At 40.2% G+C, this 19,775-nt stretch overlaps 8 protein-coding genes across 8 annotated transcripts; 4 read left to right on the top strand and 4 right to left on the bottom strand.

The window, feature by feature from the left end:
• Window positions 1-1,365: 1,365 nt before the first annotated feature.
• Window positions 1,366-2,221, top strand: SS1G_06742 (hypothetical protein; the record flags this gene model as incomplete). Its single annotated transcript, XM_001592451.1, has 3 exons — window positions 1,366-1,724; window positions 1,776-2,089; window positions 2,145-2,221. 3 exons carry the CDS (start codon window positions 1,366-1,368, stop codon window positions 2,219-2,221), a joined length of 750 nt encoding a protein of 249 aa, XP_001592501.1.
• A 2,456-nt stretch (window positions 2,222-4,677) lies between these two features.
• SS1G_06743 (hypothetical protein) lies at window positions 4,678-7,235 on the bottom strand (the record flags this gene model as incomplete). Its single annotated transcript, XM_001592452.1, has 3 exons — window positions 4,678-4,923; window positions 4,986-5,285; window positions 5,370-7,235. 3 exons carry the CDS (start codon window positions 7,233-7,235, stop codon window positions 4,678-4,680), a joined length of 2,412 nt encoding a protein of 803 aa, XP_001592502.1.
• A 723-nt stretch (window positions 7,236-7,958) lies between these two features.
• On the top strand, window positions 7,959-8,633 carry SS1G_06744 (hypothetical protein; the record flags this gene model as incomplete). Its single annotated transcript, XM_001592453.1, has 1 exon — window positions 7,959-8,633. One exon carries the CDS (start codon window positions 7,959-7,961, stop codon window positions 8,631-8,633), a length of 675 nt encoding a protein of 224 aa, XP_001592503.1.
• Window positions 8,634-9,438: 805 nt separating this feature from the next.
• SS1G_06745 (hypothetical protein) lies at window positions 9,439-9,916 on the bottom strand (the record flags this gene model as incomplete). The annotated part of the gene is made up of 2 exons (XM_001592454.1): window positions 9,439-9,447; window positions 9,590-9,916. The coding sequence occupies 2 exons, from the start codon at window positions 9,914-9,916 to the stop codon at window positions 9,439-9,441; spliced, it is 336 nt and encodes a 111-aa protein (XP_001592504.1).
• Window positions 9,917-10,403: 487 nt separating this feature from the next.
• On the top strand, window positions 10,404-11,912 carry SS1G_06746 (hypothetical protein; the record flags this gene model as incomplete). Its single annotated transcript, XM_001592455.1, has 4 exons — window positions 10,404-10,517; window positions 10,572-11,422; window positions 11,476-11,681; window positions 11,743-11,912. The coding sequence occupies 4 exons, from the start codon at window positions 10,404-10,406 to the stop codon at window positions 11,910-11,912; spliced, it is 1,341 nt and encodes a 446-aa protein (XP_001592505.1).
• Window positions 11,913-13,782: 1,870 nt separating this feature from the next.
• Window positions 13,783-14,347, bottom strand: SS1G_06747 (hypothetical protein; the record flags this gene model as incomplete). The annotated part of the gene is made up of 2 exons (XM_001592456.1): window positions 13,783-14,152; window positions 14,262-14,347. The coding sequence occupies 2 exons, from the start codon at window positions 14,345-14,347 to the stop codon at window positions 13,783-13,785; spliced, it is 456 nt and encodes a 151-aa protein (XP_001592506.1).
• Window positions 14,348-15,043: 696 nt separating this feature from the next.
• SS1G_06748 (hypothetical protein) lies at window positions 15,044-16,182 on the bottom strand (the record flags this gene model as incomplete). The annotated part of the gene is made up of 3 exons (XM_001592457.1): window positions 15,044-15,313; window positions 15,366-15,899; window positions 15,964-16,182. 3 exons carry the CDS (start codon window positions 16,180-16,182, stop codon window positions 15,044-15,046), a joined length of 1,023 nt encoding a protein of 340 aa, XP_001592507.1.
• Window positions 16,183-17,593: 1,411 nt separating this feature from the next.
• On the top strand, window positions 17,594-19,013 carry SS1G_06749 (hypothetical protein; the record flags this gene model as incomplete). The annotated part of the gene is made up of 4 exons (XM_001592458.1): window positions 17,594-17,655; window positions 17,787-18,558; window positions 18,655-18,763; window positions 18,850-19,013. The coding sequence occupies 4 exons, from the start codon at window positions 17,594-17,596 to the stop codon at window positions 19,011-19,013; spliced, it is 1,107 nt and encodes a 368-aa protein (XP_001592508.1).
• Between the last annotated feature and the right edge of the window lie 762 nt (window positions 19,014-19,775).

The raw sequence follows: 19,775 nt of genomic DNA on the forward strand, positions 1-19,775 counted from the left end.
CCATATCATCCCTTGATATCTGAGTTCTGGGTCATCCACACTGTGAAGTTTTCTTGACACCTAGATCGGACTTCAAAGCATCATTCAACGGGTAGAATGAGGTATTTGAAAATGGCTCGGAAGGCTACTGCTGACCGAGCCACATTCCAGCTGTCCCGCCAGAAATCTATCATATTTGTGGCAAAGGAGTCGAAGTTTCCCGCATTCTAGATCTTTTCCAAGATCAAGAATACTGGCCCATGTCCAAATCGGTCCAGATGGTCGGCACAAGAATATTGTGGCGAAGGAGAATGTATCGAAATGGCAGAAGAAGTTTTCATACCCAAGAGTCTTGGGGATGGACTGCTTTTAAAGTTGGTCAAATTCCAGGAATGTGGGGGCAGGGAGATATAAAACAAATCAAAAATAAATCTTATTTGTTTGATGGAACTCGGTCAGCACATAGGTGATACTTCGATTGTAACAAGTAATATCATTACCTCATGCCTTGAGTAGGAGGGAAATTAGGAGGTCATTTACAAGTCACAATCTAAACCAGTGTCCTCTCATGTCCTGTCCAGGTAATTTCGTTTGTCAAGTATTTTCCAAGGTGTGAAGTTTCTTGATATTCAATAAACTCACTAGCCATGTGGCGTCCACATGCCAATCATAATGATATTCACCTGGAAGCCACAAGTGAGTGAAGAATTTGCGAGTCATATTCCATTCTTTGGGATTCGTCAACAGTGATTCAAACCCCTCTAGCCAAGGAAATGGCGTACATTGGTTCCTATGGTGATTGTACTTTCCTATATCCGCATGATAAGATTTACAAGTAGAAGGAGCAACATCAAAATTATTATAAGTACAGTAATCTGGTATCACTGTTAAGATTCACGGACTGTAAGACACCCGCTCGGAATCACTAATTCTAGTAACACAAATTTCAGAGCTCAATACGTCATTACCACATCCAATCTCCATTCAAATTGCCCTCAATCTTCCCTTATTTTACCTCATATTATCTTCAAAGGTGAATCGAACGTCCGATTAAGGTTGTGCGTCAGATTTTGTTCTATTTGGAGTCTTGATTGGGGCATATAGCCGAACTAATCTCTCCAAGAGACGACACTATTATCAAAATCCACGTGGAAATATTGGGAATATAAACAAACCTCAACCGTCTTTCCCCTCTTCTTCTTCCTTCAAAAAACAATACATTCCTTCAAACAGATTCCAGATCTACTTTCACAGTCTTTACCAAGCTCTTCTTCTAGTGCTTGATACCTAGATATTTTTCATTCCTCCCCATCTTTTTCGACGTCTTATTCACATCTTCTCGATCTACCAGAGTCACATATATCAAATTCCCACAAAATCGTCAAGATGCGTTTGCAACTCGTCTTGGCTATGCTTTTTGCCTTGATGGTAACAGCATCACCGATCACCGAACTTCTTCATCGTATCAAGCGCCAAATCGTTCAAACCTACGATGTCACACAAGTCACCTATAACTCCAAGGGGAAGCCAGTTGCAACAACCATTCTTCGTGTCACCACAACCGTCTATCCTTCCACTACCTTGGCACCAGTTCCAACCGCAACTCCCACAGACTATGTTTCGACTGCTTTGTATCACCACAATATCCATCGTACCAATCATTCTGTTCCTCTTCTTAGATGGAATACAACCCTCGTTGCATCCGCTCAGGTTCTTGCTGCAACATGCAAGTGGGGTCACAGCATGTGAGTACTTTTCTGGGTCACCTTGTATTACCAAGACTAATACCTATTTAGGAACATTAATGGCGGTGGATATGGACAAAACATTGCTGCATACGGTTCCACTAATGCTAAGGCTCTTGGTGCTAATAAGGAGATGGCTGTCGCTGCTACAAACATGTGGTACAATGGAGAACAACCTCTTTACCTTCCTTCCTATTATGGCAAGAATAATCCCGACTTAACCACTTTTGAGAAGTGGGGTCATTTCACTCAGATGGTTTGGCTCGCTACCAGTTCTGTTGGTTGTGCTACTCAACTTTGTGAACCAATGGATATTTGGCCAAATATGCCAGCTTGGTATACTGTCTGCAATTATTATCCACCAGGTTTGTTCTTCATTTTATCTTTTTGTTTATATCTCTTTACTAACCTTTTGGTTAGGAAACATGGGTGGTCAATATGGCGTTAATGTCTTTCCACCACTTCGACACCCTTCTGTCAATGTTGTCAATGCTTAAGCATTTGATCGATTTGATCTGATTTGATTTGCACAATGCGATTCTTCGATTTTCTGATATTCGACAAACTCTATGCAATCGTTTCAATACAATCGTTTCAATACTCACGAGTCCACGACATTCTTTTCCTGTGTTTTCATGGAGAAATAAGCACCAGTACATGGTTACATGAATTTTACGTCTACATTACATTTTCATTTTTTCGCACTACAAAGTAACCAACCAGAGCCTCTTCACTTACCTACCTCTCCACACACGCTCTTTTATTTCAAACAAGCTTTTTCGTCATATCGTCTCGTCTCGTCTGTCTCTTTTCATCAAGTCTATCTCGCACCGCACAGAATTCGACGCCGATCTATCTACCTACTCATCTATTTATATCGCAGGAGCTTTCAGTCCCAACATTCAATAATTAACATGCTGGCATGTTTGGTTTGTTGTGTTTGTTCTTTTCTTCTCGATCAGTCTCGATCTTACTTTACATTTGCTGCCTGTTCTCGCTGTACTCGCGGGTATGAATAATTAGATTAGATTAGATGCGGTCAAGATGTTTTATCTTTTCTTTTTCTATCTCTTCTTGACTTTTCTTGACTTTTTTTCGTTGCAGTGGGATTGAGAATAAGGAATTAAGAATTATAGGATAGATAGATGGATAGATAGGCTAAATAAATAGATAGATGGGGTTGAAATGGATAGGATAGATAGGTTGCGCAGATAGTAGATGCTAGATAGATTCTCATTGCTTGTTTGATCTTCATGAGGATTGGGATTTGGATGGGCATCAATCAGTTCTATAAAGGGGAAATGGGCTCTGCTGAAGACATTGTTTCTAGTAGTTACTAGATAATTAGTTAGTTAATTGATATGGTTGCTTATTTCGGAAAGTTTTTGGTTTGGTGTGCGGGCTGCAGGTTATGTATGATGTGAAATGATTGGTGTAATGTGATGTTTATATGGTTGCGATGATATACCTATTACTGAGATCTATACTCCTTACACCATCTACTCGTAAACAAACATAAAGTAAAACACATCACATTATTATTATAATCTTACATTAAATAATCACCTATCGCAGTCTTATATATCTCAATTCATCAATCCATCTATCATTTATTTACCTACCAACTCACCTCCACCTCCACCTTCCCATCTCTACCCCCCTCTCTCCACCTCCCCATCCACATCCACATCCACATCCCCCATAAACCCTCCAACTTCCAACCTCCACCTTTCAAGATTAAATTACTATACTCGGTAAGTTAAACTACACACACACACACACATATATATATAAATACATCCCTACAATACCATCCCTTACACCTCCCTCACCCACCAACTTTCTCCCCTTCTCCCCTCTTTTTAATTTTAAATATAAATATAAATATAAAGATAAATATAAATATAAATATAAATATAAATATAAATATAAATATAAATATAAATATAAATATAAATATAAATATAAATTCACAAAATCGTAAACTCACAAACTCAAAAACTCACAAACAAATCACTTATTCGTTACAAAAACCAAATTAACATCAATATTAATATCTCCCAGATGTTACGATAGTAACAACTGACTAATTAGGAGAGCTTAGGCCTTGTGCAAAAGCGATCAGATTTCATCGAATTAATATGTGATCTGGGTCACCTTAAGATCGTATGTGCACGCACTGTCAAAAAACACGTGACTTGGAGCTTTTGGAGCTTGAGGATCCAAAAGGATCCAAGGGAGCATAAATATCTATATAACCAAGATGGATTCCCTTTGTATAGAGCTTCGTGCTCAAGATCAATCATTTAGTATACTCTACTATTAGTTACGAATTGCATCATTGTCATTACTTAAGTCCCTGCTTGACGCCTAGTTATAAACCACCTCGAGAGCCTAGAGCACTTCCACGTGATCTAGACGGCAAACCTCGTAACACCAGAGCTGTTTTCTCCCTATCTCGTTTTCTCTATTCTATATCTTTTCCCAAAACCCGTTTTAATTTTCATTTTACTAAACAATAATAAGAATATATAATTTTTCAGGCCTATGTACTAGTCGAAGAGGGGGTTAGTAATATATTAGGTACTTCATGATATGTTACACTCCCCTACTTACTTATTTATGTAATCTTACATTTCATACATTTTATCTCACATCGATGAAAAGAAAAGGGAAGAAGAGAAAAGAAAAGAAAAGCACAAGGACAAGGACAAAGTTACTCGTATAAAGAGGGGAAATATTTTATTTTATTATATCTTTGGAAGTTCTCGATGTGTTTATGAATGCATAAACAGGGAGGGAGTTGAGAGATTTTGGTATCGTGTAGTATCGTGTCGTATCATATGCAAAACTCATTCCTTCAAGCATTTCCTCATCGCATCATCCATCCATCCATCTTCACGCTGCATATTCATATTCATATCCCCTCATCCTCATCCTCATCCTCCACCCCTCACCTAGAAACAACCCCCTTCACCACACCCCTAACAATTTTCCTCCCCTCAATGGCAATCTCCCCAATATTATTCTCCTCACCACTTCCCTCTTCAAGCCAACGTTTTAACAAATCATTACTTTCTCTAGGTTTAATATGATCTCCTCCCATACCAACAGTAATATGTGCTACTTCATTAGTACATTCCCAACCATCATCGACTAATCGGGCTACGATAGCCATGATGCGATTATCCCATACGATCTAATGATGTTAGTTTTCATTTGATTGATTGATTAATTGGGAAAAAGAAAAGATAGACATACTCTCTCTAGCATAACTTGACAATCACCAAATTTGCCTGGATTTGAAGCATCGCTTGCAACTTGTCCTCCTTCGTGCATATCACTATATTTTTGCCATAACTCGGGAAAGTTCTTAGAGTTGGCTCGATGTATGAGGGTGACGTGGAACTCAGGCTGAACTCGACGAGATTTCTCGAGTACTTTGTAAAATTTAGCCTTATCCGAGGATACACGACCGAACGCATCATCAAGTGCCTCTTTGATCTCGTTTCGTGGGAGGGAAATAGAAACGTATTCTAATGGCTTCTTCTTTTTGCCGATCTGTAGTAACTGTGAAATTATCCGTCAGCATTATTCGATACATGTAAATTTTATCCCTCGTATCAATTCCTCATCTTCACGTACATTTTTGTTTTCTTTCTGTTGGTTCTTATTGTTGTTCTTAGGTCCACGACTAAGGTCATGTCTGAGATCTGGCTTGTAATCACTCATTGCAAGTTGAATGGCTTCATCAAGGTCCTCGCTCGTAGGTAAATCGGTAAACAACTTTGGGTATTGTGTTGAAAGCTGTCCGATAACAGTCTCAAGGTTTTCTCGCGAGTCCTTGGTAGGATCCAGCTCGATGGAAGAATCAAATCCATCATCGGGTGATGCGAACATATTTACTGGTTCAAAACGTTGTACAAATCCTTCCATGATGCCCACGACTTTCTTCAAATCAGTTGCTGCTTGAAGAGTTTGATGATTATCACCTCGTGTCAGTACTCGATCCTGAGTAACTTGGCGAACTTTATCGAGAGATCCCTTATCATGAACGAAGTTTAACACGACTAATCGAACGTGTGGATGAGTAAGATGAACATCTTCAATAATTTGTGCTCGCTCATGCCTTGAAGCATTATTTCGATCGGCAAAGACAACAGATTTCTCTTCGAGCTGGGTCAAAACTTCCTTGGTAAATCGAGGTGGGCGATTCTTGCCTGTAATGTTATCATTTTGAATATGTCCCCAACCAAAAAGATGGCTAAGAGCAAGTGCAATAGTTGTCTTTCCACAACCAATTGTAGCAACTGGAACTAGAATAACATTATTGCTCACTTCATTCGGTGAACCTCCTAGTTGAGTATATTCCTGGCGAATGATATCCGAACCTTTCAGGTTAATTTCCTTTAGGAAATCATCTCTCAGCTTGATGATGCCATGATTTTGTGCATACTCTTTTCCTAAATTGGGATCCTCGGCAAGTCGGTTTCGTGCAAACAAAAGGTATTCTTCTGTGATCTTGACGTGTTTCTTGAAACGAGGAGGTTTCTTGGCAATCAAGGCCTTTGTACATTCACGCCATTGTCTATACATAAGGTATGGCTCCTCAAATTTGTATTTGAAGAACCAATCCGAGTATGATTCTGATGATCCGGTACGAGCCTTGCAACGAATAACGAAACCTTCAATATCACGTCCTTGGTAAGATCCAGTTTCAGCTACTTCATCGAGGAAAGATTTAGCGACTTTAATATCGTCCATAACCAGGAAATCAGTCTTCTTGAATCCCCATTCCGCAGCAAAGGCTTGAACTTGATCTCCAGGGTATGTCATGAACTCTGGAAGATTGATATTGATACCATGAAGATAAAGTCCGGCATCCTCTTTACCATAAGCTAAAATGTGCTCCTCGAAATCATCATCGCAAAGCTCAGCAACTGCAGTAGCATTTCTCTTCCTCAGCTCTCTCGCGAGATCCTCTCGAGTTCTTCCAATAGCTTGAAGTTGTTTGTCGACCCGTCTGTCGGCAGCTTTTGCGTGGCTCATTTCTGGCTTGTTTCCTTGGCCGGTGGAATGCTTGCTACAAACCAATAGAGTACCATCGTGAAGTCCACTAATAAAGACAATACATCCGTTTTCTTTGAGACTCAACTCATAAGGACCTTGGGTTTTCTCTTGGATATTGCTCCATCTCGTAGCACTGACCTCTTCCATGTTAAAGAACTTATCATAACCACGAACTGCAATCTCTGGTTGATCCTTTTCATTTTTGCCAGTAAAAAGACCTCGTGCGTATGTTGGTAAATCATCACGCTTGTAGTCCCAATCTTGAAAACGCCAAGATTCGACGACGATCTTTGCTGGAGACCCATCAACTTGAAAGGGAGTTTTCTTGCAGCTAAAACCATGTTTCTTTCCCTTGCCAGTGCTATCGTTGAGATTTCGAAGAAGGTGTTGGACCTCTTCTACATCTTGAGATTTGTAAGGAACAATTCCATGTTTAGGCATAGCGACGGAATATTTTCGTAAATGTGGAAGAGTGGAGTTGGAGGGGTATAAATTAGATAAAAATTGTGATAGTTCTTTGCTCAATCTGGAGGATGAACAATTCTTTTATATACTAGGAGATGAAAGAAATCTTAAGCCTGGGTTGCATAGTCTGCTGGATAAAAGCATAACAAAAGCTTGATTCGTACGGTGAACTTTTGTCTGTCTTTATTAACAAAACCTTGAGCCTATCCACCAAAAAGTCAGTCACACCGAAGAAATAAAAAATCGAGATATTTAAATATTAAGGAAAGTGTCAAGGGGGAGGCAGTTACCTAGCAGTTACCCAGTAATTAGCTAGTAATCACCTTGTAGTTTTATCCAGCTCAATACCCAAAGAGGGAAAGGGTCAGCCGAATACCTATCTGGGTACGGTAGCTTAGGGCTATGGCTGCTGCGACTGACGAGCGGGTAGGGTAGTGAGTAGGTAGTGGAGTGGGTAGTGGGTAGTGGGTAGTGGGTAGTAGTGTTGTAGTGGTGTTAGAGGGGCTAAAGATGTAAAAGTTGGAAAAATCCCGACGTCGGGAGATGCGGCCGCTCCATCTTAGAAAATTCAATATCCTCCCTCCTACTCGTCGTATTAAGATTATATTTCCCAGCATTGAATATTTTGGATATTCACATTCTACGGAAAACACGTCAACACGGCATTTATTAATCCACACAAGTACAGTACACGACACGATGACTTCTGCTCAATCCAATCCTTTCCTTCTCGCCGCCGATAATTCTCCAGATCTCTTACCCCTCCTTCGATCGAACCCCGCCTTGGCTTCTGCCCAAGATGAACACGGATATTCTTTAATGCACGCTGCTGCTTCTTACAATCACTTGGACCTTCTGCGAGCTCTTGTTACAGAGTTTAATGTTAATGTCGATTTGAAAGATGAGGATGGAGATACAGCACTATTCGTCACGGAAACATTAGATTGCGCAAAGCTACTGGTTGAGGAATTACATGCCAATTACAAAATCAGAAGTGCGGAAGATGGATGTAATGCGAGAGAGAGAATCGAGGCAGAAGGAGACTTTCCAGAAGTTGCGGTATATCTTCGAATCAAGGAGCTTGAAGAGGAAGGGGGCTTGTCAGAATCAAATAGAGCAGCAGCACCTACAGTTACGTCGAATGGCCATCCACCACCAGTACCCGAAGGAATATCGGTTGATATTGGTACTATGAATCCAGAAGAGGATGTAGGAGAGGTCATCGATCCCGAGTTTAAACGACGTATTGACGAATTGGCCGCGCGAGACGATTTCCAAACACCAGCGGGACAAGAAGAATTAAGAAAGCTCATCACGGAGGCAATTACAGGTGAAGTAGGAGAAGGACGAGAAGTTCGTCAAAGGACAGAATGATTATCCATCTATTCCACTTCCCACAAAATATAATCGTTCGGGATATCAGGCAACTTCAATATCGTACTGTTCTTGCTCTCGCCATTCCAGCTTTCACTAAATCCGCCAACATAATACGAAAGCCATGAATCTTTTGGTGCTGTGAGTAGAACTTGGATAAAGGTACCATGTGCCCACGAAGGGGAAATGAATCCAGTCCATGTGACTTTCACCAACTCCTCCGTTTCATCCGAACCTATCGGTGGATCATAACGGGACAGGAAAGTGTCGATACTGTCGGTAGAATTGACTCGGGGACTTTCTAATGAGATTAATGAAAGCCACTCATGAATTCCGACGGAAAATTCCCGAAAGTCTTCATCATAGTTGCTGTTGTTCTCTGTTGCAAGCTTTAAATCAGGTCTCTTGACTTGAATACCGTTCAACACCCTTGGAGTGCACGTTATCTTATGTGGATGATGTGAAGATAATGGATCAGATGGTAATACTGGCGAAAGAGTTAGCTTTGCAGCTACAGGTGTATATAGATCCTCACCTGTAGTTCCCAGATCGCAGAAAAGCCACGTCACAGGAGTAGTCAATACATTCTTGAATGCATATTCAATCCTTTGAAAGCCTTTCTTGCCATGTAACATTGATGGTAATCGTAGATTTATCTCAACAACTGTAAATTGATCAGTAAATGAAGTTCATCAGCCATGACAGTACATACTCCACCGAGGTCGATGTTCTCGTTTTCCCTTTACCCCTTCAGGTTTACCTACTAAACCCGAGCGTTCATAACTTTCCTTGTCTAAATGCAAGGTCAAAATCCCTATAAGACCGTCAGTAAATGCTATGTGCTAAAACTTCTATGACTTGAGACCCTACCCTCACACAACGAAAACACATCATCAACCCCTATCCTCCCCTTCGAAAGCATCAAAACATTTCCTAAAAACCCATAAGAAACTGACCGATCCCATTCCAACACCCTCACCCTCCTCACCTTTCTTAATATACTCTGTAAAAAACTCTCCCTCAATCAACGCACTCAACGGCATCACCACCCGACTATAAACCGGACCACCATTCTCCGAAAACACCTCTTCCATCTCCCGTCTCATCACCTCATACATTTCCTGCGGTAATATCATTTCAACCTTGTTGATATATTTATATCCTAGGATATTCACAAAGGGTTTCCTTCTTGTGGGTGTTTGTTTGGTATCTACATGTCCAATGGTACCATGTGTCACGTAGCATTTTGGCTCGTGTTTGGTTTCTTTGGGGAAATTTAACATGGTGATGGGGTGGATATTTTGGGGAGAGATAGATGGATAAATGAATAGATGAATGGATGGGTGGATGGGAATTTTGAGGATTTATTTTGATAGTGCTTTGTTGGGTTTAGCGTGGGTTGCATGGGCTAGGATGCGCTAAAATTAGCCCTTGTAATTATTTTTGGAGGGTTTATTTTTTGTTGGAAGTCATGCTGAAAATTATTCTGGATGCAATTTCTGAATTTACTTACGGGTATTTTTGTTAGCTATTTAGGGAAATCGTCTTCTGAGCTGTTTTTAGACAAGGCTTCACCTGATAGTCTTCTTCTTATACCGAAACGGTCAATTCTTCCCATTCGCAAGACCCTGGAAGTTTGACGTAACCACTTGTCTGCTCGCTTTTCCAAGGCTCCATACCAGTGTATTGGGTCTGTAGGAGTGAGACGAGGAAGAATCTGTAGGACTTTGGTTGATCTATTAGGGAGAGGAGTCAAGCAATATCTTCAAAATGAAGTGTTTAATAAGATTCACACAAACACACGAGACGTTTCGTCTCGCCGAGATCCAAGCCTTAGCAGAGCTTGAGAATATCCCTTTAGAGGTTGAACACTATGCTTCAAATGTAAGTGAAATCTATCAGAATTTATCCATGCCGTCAATTCTAAGTAGTTGATAGTCACCATTCTGTTTCATAGACGTCCCGTCTGCAGAAGCAGCTGCACGGCTTATCAAGAGAAGCATTCTCTCCAAAGCCATTTACGAGGTTTGGGGAAAAGGTTCTACGTATGAAGATCTTCATCATGATATAAAGACACATACAAAAGAATCATGGCCTCTTTATAAAAACTGTTCTTTCAAATTTACCGTGGATTGTTTCCAAAATACCAGATCTACCACCGAGCAACGAGCACTCATCAACGAGTTTCGATATTTGGAATTTGCAGGACCTATCAAGATGAAAGGAGCTGATGAAGAATTTTGTATCTCGGAAGAATGGCAACTTGATGCTGCTGCTAATGGTATCAACACACCTTCACATGTAACCTTTGGTCGATTTCTCGGCGCTAGCGAAAGAGATATTGTGGGGAAGTATGATCTCAAGAAACGGAAATATATCAGTACGACCTCTATGGATTCTGAACTTGCACTGGTCACTGCCAATATCACATTAGCAGCACCGGGAAAATTATTCTATGATCCATTTGTTGGCACGGGTAGTTTTCCAGTTGCATGTGCACATTTTGGAGCTCTTGCTTTCGGAAGCGATATTGATGGACGAAGTATTCGAGGAAAGGGAAAGAAGAATTTACATTCTAATTTCGTGCAATATGGTCTCACGAATCAATTTGGAGATACTTTCGTGGCGGATCTAACAAATACTCCGTTAAGATGTGCTAGATTATTCGATGGTATATTATGTGATCCACCATATGGTGTCCGAGAAGGTTTAAAAGTACTAGGGAATAGAGATCCTACTAAACCTAAGGTACCAATAATGTTAGAAGGCGAAACACAACCTCATCATTTGTACGATTTTCCCATCTGAAATGAATACCTAAAACGACACTAACGAAATCCAGACAAGAAGCCTACATCCCACCCAAAAAACCATATTCGTTCCTGGCAATGCTAGACGACATCCTCGATTTCGCAGCCATATCTCTCGTAGAAAACGGCCGTCTATCCTTCTGGATGCCTACCGCCAACGACGAAGATCAAGAAATCAAAATCCCTTCTCATCCCTGCTTACATATGACAAGTGTCTGCACACAAGCCTTTAACAAATGTACGTAACCTAATTCAACTTTCCATCTTACTCATAACTACAGATAATTAATAAGTAATAGGGTCCAGAAGACTTATTACATATAGAAGAATACCAGATTCAGAGGTAGATCCGGAGGAGATTCGTGAGAGGAAGGCGAATGGGACGGGTGTTACGGCGGATGAGTTGAATCCTTTTAGAAAGGGATATTTTCAGGGTTTTAAATCGGTGGCTAGGAATACGGATAAATAGAGATGATTTGATTTATTACATCAATTGCTTTTGTGAAAAGTTGATGGATCACTCATTGAAAGAAGGAAAGATCGGAAGATGCCTGCTATTATACTTCGACGTGACGTATTATACCCAAGGTTCTCGCAAACTGAAAAGAAGGAAAAGTCGACCAGCGAAGTACAAATGAAGGGTATCTGACATAAAATTTAATCCAGACACTACTCTGAACAGCACGAGTATTCTCGGGACCCAATCATCTGATTATCTAATTCCATATAGCATAAGGGAGTATGAAAAATCATTATACAAGTATTCGATTCTGGTAAATCTTATTATTTGATATTTCCTGATAGTCACAGCCTGTGACGCCTCACACCTCCGGGTCACGTGGCATGCCCCGTTTGTATTTAATCATAGGAAAACTCTCTACTCTTGTTTTCCTTCTTCTTTTCTCCTTAGCTTAGTATTTTCTAATACAAGATACTTTACCCAGTATTCTTGAGTGTGACACAGCCCTTCATACATATCAAACCCTAACCTTACCAAACTCTCATATACCAATAATAATAATAATAATAATAATAATAATAATAATAATAATAATAATAATAATAATAATAATAATATGTTACGACGGATCTCACATACCTAACATCACGTGATTAGCATCATGTGATATGAGGATCCCAGTAGGCTCAGCTGTCCCAGTACAACTGGGACAACTGGGAGCTGTGACCAAAAGGGTGTTTATAGACCAGCAATTGTATTTAACTTAGAATCTACAGGTGAAGAGCACCTGTAGATGGGGATAGCTACTCTATATATACACAAATGAATGGCCTAGCCGCAATAGCTAGGCAAAAAGAAGTCATATTTATTCCTCCAATGATCTTACTTTACCGATAACCATTGATACCTAGTACTTGTCCGGATCTGATCCTCAGGTCACCTAAATCGCATACTAATCTCGAGTAATCGTATCATGTGTGGACATGGTTAATGTACCTGAGGTTTCTTATATAATAAGGGTGGGAGGAAAGCAGGGATTTCCGTCACAGGAGCACTGGGACGCATGCCACGATGGTCTATATAATCAAGATGGATTTCCTTTGTATAGAGCTTCGTGCTCAAGATCAATCATTTAGTATACTCTACTATTAGTTACGAATTGCATATCATTATTGTCATTACTTTAAGTCCCTGCTTGACGCCTAGTTATAAACCTACTTCGAGAGCCTAGAGCACTTCCACGTGATCTAGACGGCAAACCTCGTAACATAATAATAATAATAATAATAATAATAATAATAATAATAATACTATCAAAATCACATATCAAAAATCACAATCACAATCACATATCAACATCAAAACCACAAACAGCTCCGAGATCAAAGATCTTTAAAACATAATTATAAAAGAAAAGAAAAGAATTTATATTAAAAACTATCTACTGATTCTACTTTAATCAGTTAGGTTGAGTTAAGTTAAGTTACTGACTGATCATGACAGCTAGTTAGTTACATTCGAAATTCGAAATTAAATATTCCACCATCATTCATTCTCATTTTTATCTCTTAAATTATTCGATGTATGCAAGTATATCACTTCACTTCACCTCACCTCATCCAATCTGATAACTAAACTACACAACACAACACAACATAGCACAACACAAGAACAAAAACTCATGGAAACTTTTCTCATCACCACCTTCCATCTCAATCTCATCATCAACTCATTAAACCTTACTCTCATCCCCATCCCATCACCACCCCACCCCCATTACAAACACACACACCCCTACAAAACCCAAACCAACCCCATCAACCCCACAGCCCCCACCCCAAAACCCACCCCCGTAACCTTTGCCGCCACCGCCCCCGCCTTACTCGAACTCGACATCGGACTCGGCGTCGATTTTCCCGTCGCTACACCCGTAGTACTCTTTATCCCTCGTCTTCGTCCCCGTCCCCGTTTCCGCCGCTGTCTCCTCCGTCGAACTCGTCAGTTTCCCCGTCGTAACCGTACTATTCCCTCCTATAGCAGCCGTACTCGCAATTGTTAACCCGCCTGTTCCTACCGGAACTAGTGTTGCTGTTGTGCCGTTTATGATGCCTGTTACTGGGGTTGGGGCTGTGATGGTGGGGTGGGAGGATTCAGTTGTTGGTGTTGATGGAGATGTTGATGTGATACTAGCAGTAGGGCTAGTTGAAAGGCTCTCGAGAATGGAGGATACAGTGGAGCTGGAGCTGGAGCTGGAGGGAAGGTGTTAGTAGGGGGGTTTTCGGGGTGGGGATTGATGAAAATAATAGAAGAGGAAGGAATTGAGATTGGAGAATAGAGAAATAAGACTGGAGAACATACGTATCGCCATCTTCCCGTTTATTCAACTGAGGACTCGCAAGCACCACAGCACAAAGACTAGCCACTGTCAAAAGATTGGTATACATATTGCAAATCCTAAACAAATGTGAAAGTAGGTAAACGAATGTGTATAATATTCAATCTCTCAAAAGTATTAACCAAAAGAAATCTCCAAAAACTTTTCGAATACGCAAGTAAAAACAGCAACTTTCAGAAAAGGAAAAAAAAAGAGGAAGAAAACTCCCAGATATATCACTATAACCTTCAAGCAACTCATTCAAATTTCCACATATTGCACAGCCCATCACAAAAAACGCAGTTGTGCGAGCCCCTTAAAATAAACACGAGCTATGTACGACTAATTGTATAGACTATCACCCAATAACGGAAATGGAAATGTCTTGTGTGTTTTTGGATCTGTTGTGATACTTTCGTTGACCAATAATTGTTTTTGATGAAAAGGAAGGCTTTGAACTTTTATGCAGGTGGAAAGGTGCGGCTCGGGTGGGAAAAGGGAACTGGGGATGTGGTGTTTATTATTGCGGGATTTGATACAGCTTCGTGGGATGTTTATGAGTATTTGTATGAGGTGATTTATGGTGACTAGAGAATGCTTTTTTCTTGGTTCTATTCTCAAATTTGATAGGGCGTTGAGATATTGGTGTTGGGGCTGAAATATTGATTCTAACCATACGTATCCCTAAGCCAATGATGTAGGACAGGATGTAGAAGATAGTAAGAGAAAGTACTGTTATTATATTAAATGTGGGACATTCCTTTCCTTAATTCTTTCTTTTACCATCAAGGTCTGAATAGAAATTGTATCCGAATGATGCACTAGCATCATTGAATCTTAACTTTTTATCCAAACCATCTAATTTCTTCAAATCTTCGGCTTCAAGTTTGAAATCGCCCTCCAAGTTACTCTTGATGCGTGAAGGAGTTTTCGATTTAGGAATGACAGAATGACCATGTGCAATACCCCAAGCTAATGCTACTTGTGCTCCAGACTTGCTATACTTTTTGCCAATCTCAACGATTGTTGGATCATCCTAAACACATGTTAGCCAAGCTTGGGAGATGTGATAATTGTAATAATCTTACCATTAACTTGCCAATACCCTTTCCACTATCATAAACTTCATTTTGATTTCCAAATGGAGAGTATTGGGTAATATGAATTCCCTTTCTCTTATTGAACTCACAGAATTCAGTTTGTTGAAGCCATGGATGAAGTTCCAATTGGTGAACTGCAGGAACAATCGAAGCCTCCTTTAATAGATTCTCCAATTCCCCTCTCGAAAAATTGGAAATACCAATAGCCTTAGTCTTTCCAGTTTCAATAAGCTTCTCCATAGCCTTATATGTATTAACGTATGAAATATCTGCCGTTTGCGTTTTGCCATCCACCTTAGGGAATAGGTCATCGCCTGGCTTGAATGCAGATGGCCAATGCATCAAGTATAAATCAACATAATCCAAACCCAAATCTTTTAACGACTCATTAAGAGCTGGTTCAACATCTTCTGGCTTGTGCTTGTTATTCCATAACTTGGTGGTGATGAAGAGTTCGGATCGAGGAATGCCAGAGGCCCTGATTGCAGCACCGCATGCTGATTCAGTTCCGTATACTCTTGCCTGAAGAAGTCTTAAATTAGCAAATTATTCACTAATAGTTGTTCATCCAAACGACTAGACATACTGTATCAATGTGTCTATAACCCGCCTTCAATGCTTCTGTGACTGCCTCTTCTTGAGAGTCCTTGTCCTGCCATGTACCAAAGCCAATGGCGGGAATAGTAGCTCCAGTGTTGAGCTTATGTGTGGTGATTGAGGCCATACTTCGTCTTTGAATTTGTGAAGAAAGTTGTGATAATCGTGAAGATGTTCTGAGTGCTGAGGGAAGAGTTCGAGTGAACATTGCTATGATGAGAAAAGAAAGATGAATAAAAATCGACCTACCTTTTTACATTCACAGCATGTTACTTACCCATTACACCCTCTCTTCTATGACTTCCATGACGTAAATGCCATAAGAACTGGTGATTTGAAATCCATTCGTCGATCCTATGACGTTTTGGTTTTTATTTGTACATGGAGTTTCTCGAATTCCGATGACCTTATCCCCACACCCCACGCAGATAGATTAGTCACGGAATGGCACGGATTAATGGCTCACCGGGGACAACAAATTTAGAAGACAATAATCCTCTTGCCGGGTGCAAACTCACAATATCAAGCTTTGATCTCACCAAAAGAAAGGCCAAGGCACTAATTCACAGGAACTGCAGGAGGCTGATTGTTATACTGCATGAATCTGTATATATTATAAGCATTCAACTACTCCTCCATTCCTCTAGAATGATGAAATACACCCCGAATTGAGCCTCAGTATAAAGTAAGACAATATGAGATTAGATGCCAAGCTGCTCACGACAACTAGTCATCATCACCGCGTTTCACCAGATATAATTCTTCCTCATTCTCAAAAAAAGAGTATCAATCAAACCTCATAAATTATCCTCATAAATTATCCTCATAAATCAACAATGAGATTTCCATAATTCCATAATCCTCATCAATCAAGTTTCATCATCTAAAGATGCCGAGGTCATTCATCTTGGAACCAAAACAGAAACAGAATTTAGACCTCTTCGAAAGTCCCAAATGGAAGTATCACCGCGACAAATATAAAACATCAAAGCTGCATTCCTCTCACCATCTTTGAATCTCTACATACTGCCATCCTAGTCACCGAATTAAGCTTTCCAATTCCTTTCCTTTCTCATACCAAAAGAAAATGTCATATCCTAGATCAATCGTCAAAAGTACTGTTTCGAGTACAATGCTTGGATCTTTTACACGAGGCTTTTGGTGTAAGCTTGGCAATTGATGAAAAAAGACTTTATACAGACTAGAGGACTACCTTTACTTTAGTCTTTCTTTTATTTCTGCTTCTTTTTCTTTGGTTGATTGTTACTCTCGTTAATCTATACATTCGTTTTCTTTCCCCGTCGTTATATTTCCTCTTCTATAATTCTTGAGGAAGACCTCAAAGTAGGAGGATATTCCAGATATTTTTTAAACAAAGCGTTCAATGTATCTTCCTCATATCTCTTCCGCCGTTTTACTCGGCCTCGTATCTAGTACCTCAGCTGGTATATTCAATTTTCCATCTACGTATTCCCGAGCAACTTCTCCAGATGAAACTTGTGGAGTCAATGGAACTAATGGAGGAGGAGGACCGAATGGATATACATGTCCCTCAACCCTCCCATGTTGTTCCAAGAATGGATTTTGTGGTACAACAGATGATTATTGTTTAAGTAGCAATGGCTGTCAATCTCAATTTGGAAACTGTACCAGTGGAGACACCGTCAATGGGACCAAGGTCGTGAGTATCGATGAAACTTGTGGAGTTACTTTTGCTGGAACAAAAGGATATACTTGTCCAACAGGGGAATGTTGTTCAAAAAAGTAAGGAATATGAACAGGCGAAAGAGTTAGATATTGACAAGACTTTAGTGGATATTGTGGAACCACGACGGATTATTGTTCTACTCCTTCGGGTTGTCAATCAGCATATGGGAAATGCGACGATGGAGGAAGCGACGCAGAAAAACGATGTGGATCTGGTGTTGGTAATTGTGCATCAGATGAATGTTGTTCTCTTGCTGGATACTGTGGTACTACCGAAGGTATCCATCCACCTTCACTTTACATCCAACCTACAGCTCCTAACCACTCCTTAGAATATTGCGCCGCTCCTGATTGTCAATTCAACTATGGACCCGCCTGCGACGCCAACACCATTCCAACAGGCAGCAATACCTCCAGCATTGCCCGTCCAGCTCTAGGATCCGTCCTATATGGCTCAGCCGGTATCTACGATTGTGCAACTCCTGGCGACATGGCACTAACCTTCGACGATGGTCCCTACATCTACACATCCCACATCCTCGATATCCTCGCCCAATACAACGCATCAGCGACATTTTTCATCACCGGTAACAACCTCGGAAAGGGTCACATTGATAATACATCTCTCCCCTGGCCATCCCTCATAAAACGCATGTATGATAATGGACATCAAATAGCATCTCATTCATGGAGTCATGCCGATTTATGCAACATAACAAGTACACAGCGTAAAAATGAGATGTGGAAGAATGAAATGGCGTTGAGGAATATAATTGGCGTTATTCCAACATATATGAGACCGCCATATTCGAGTTGTACAGCAGAATGTGGATGTGAGAAGGATATGGGGGAGTTAGGATATCACATTACTTATTTTGTATGTCGTTTCCTAACCTTACTTTTCTTCTTTCCTTTTCTCTGTTAATTTTTTTTTTTAAAAAATCCCTTGACTAATATTTTCTTCATTCACAAGTCCCTGGATACTCAAGATTACCTCAACGACTCACCAACTCTAATCAGCAACTCCCAAAATATTTTCTCCACCGCAATCAACGCTTCAGATCCCAAAACCGACCACCCTCGTAAGTATATTCCATTCATTCCCCTTCTCCACAAAAAACCCCCTCCTCCAAAACCACACTAATAACCCACCCTTCTCCCCCTCTAGTCCTCATAACCCACGACATCCACAACCAAACCTCCGCCGTCCTCATCGAATACATACTCCAAAACGCCATCGCGAAAGGTTATAATCCCGTAACCGTGGGTACGTGTTTAGGCGACGCGAAAGCAAATTGGTATCGTGTGGATGCGGGGAGTACTTTGGGGTGATTTTTGGGGTTGGGGTGCAGAAGAGCTGGAGGTGTGTATGTATGGCGTGAGGATGAGAAAGTAGAGGGGGATATTGGGATGGGTTGGGTTGGTATGGGATGGGCTGGGCTGGGAAGAGAGAAGTTGGTAATTTATCTATCTGTCTATTTATGTGTATCCAAATACTGGTGATTATAATCTGCACCCTATTTTCGGCAGTTTTCTTCTGTTGTATTATACAGCTATTCTACTTGTTCAATTATCTAATTATTCTCACTGGCAAGTCTTTAAAAGATTAACAAGATTAATTAGCATAGTCTTATTATTATATATCAAAATAATAATATTAAAAGAAAATATTTTTATAAAACCATCTTTTTTACTTAAGAGTATAATCTTATAAATCTTATAATAATATCTCATACTTTTACATCCTATCTTTTATTTTTCTTCTAAAATATAATTTTCATCTTGATATTCTCATCATTTCATCATCTCACTACTTCACCACCTCATTTAAGCATCAAACTCATGTATCAAATAACTTTATACATGATACCTAAGAAATAATGTAAAATATCAATCGTATACCTATCACATCACGGTCACCCTTATACTCATCGCAAAATTACCTTATGTCACATCACCCTCATCACCCTCATCACCCTCGTCATAATCACACCACCCCGCAGAAAACCTACAACCTTCAGTCTTATCAACACAACACAAAAAAAAACAAAACACCCCCACTGTCAATAAATACCATCTTCATTACATACATAG

The sequence above is a fragment of the Sclerotinia sclerotiorum genome, genomic scaffold, assembly GCF_000146945.2.
Source record: "Sclerotinia sclerotiorum 1980 UF-70 scaffold_8 genomic scaffold, whole genome shotgun sequence".
NCBI classification, from domain to species: Eukaryota; Fungi; Ascomycota; class Leotiomycetes; order Helotiales; family Sclerotiniaceae; genus Sclerotinia; species Sclerotinia sclerotiorum.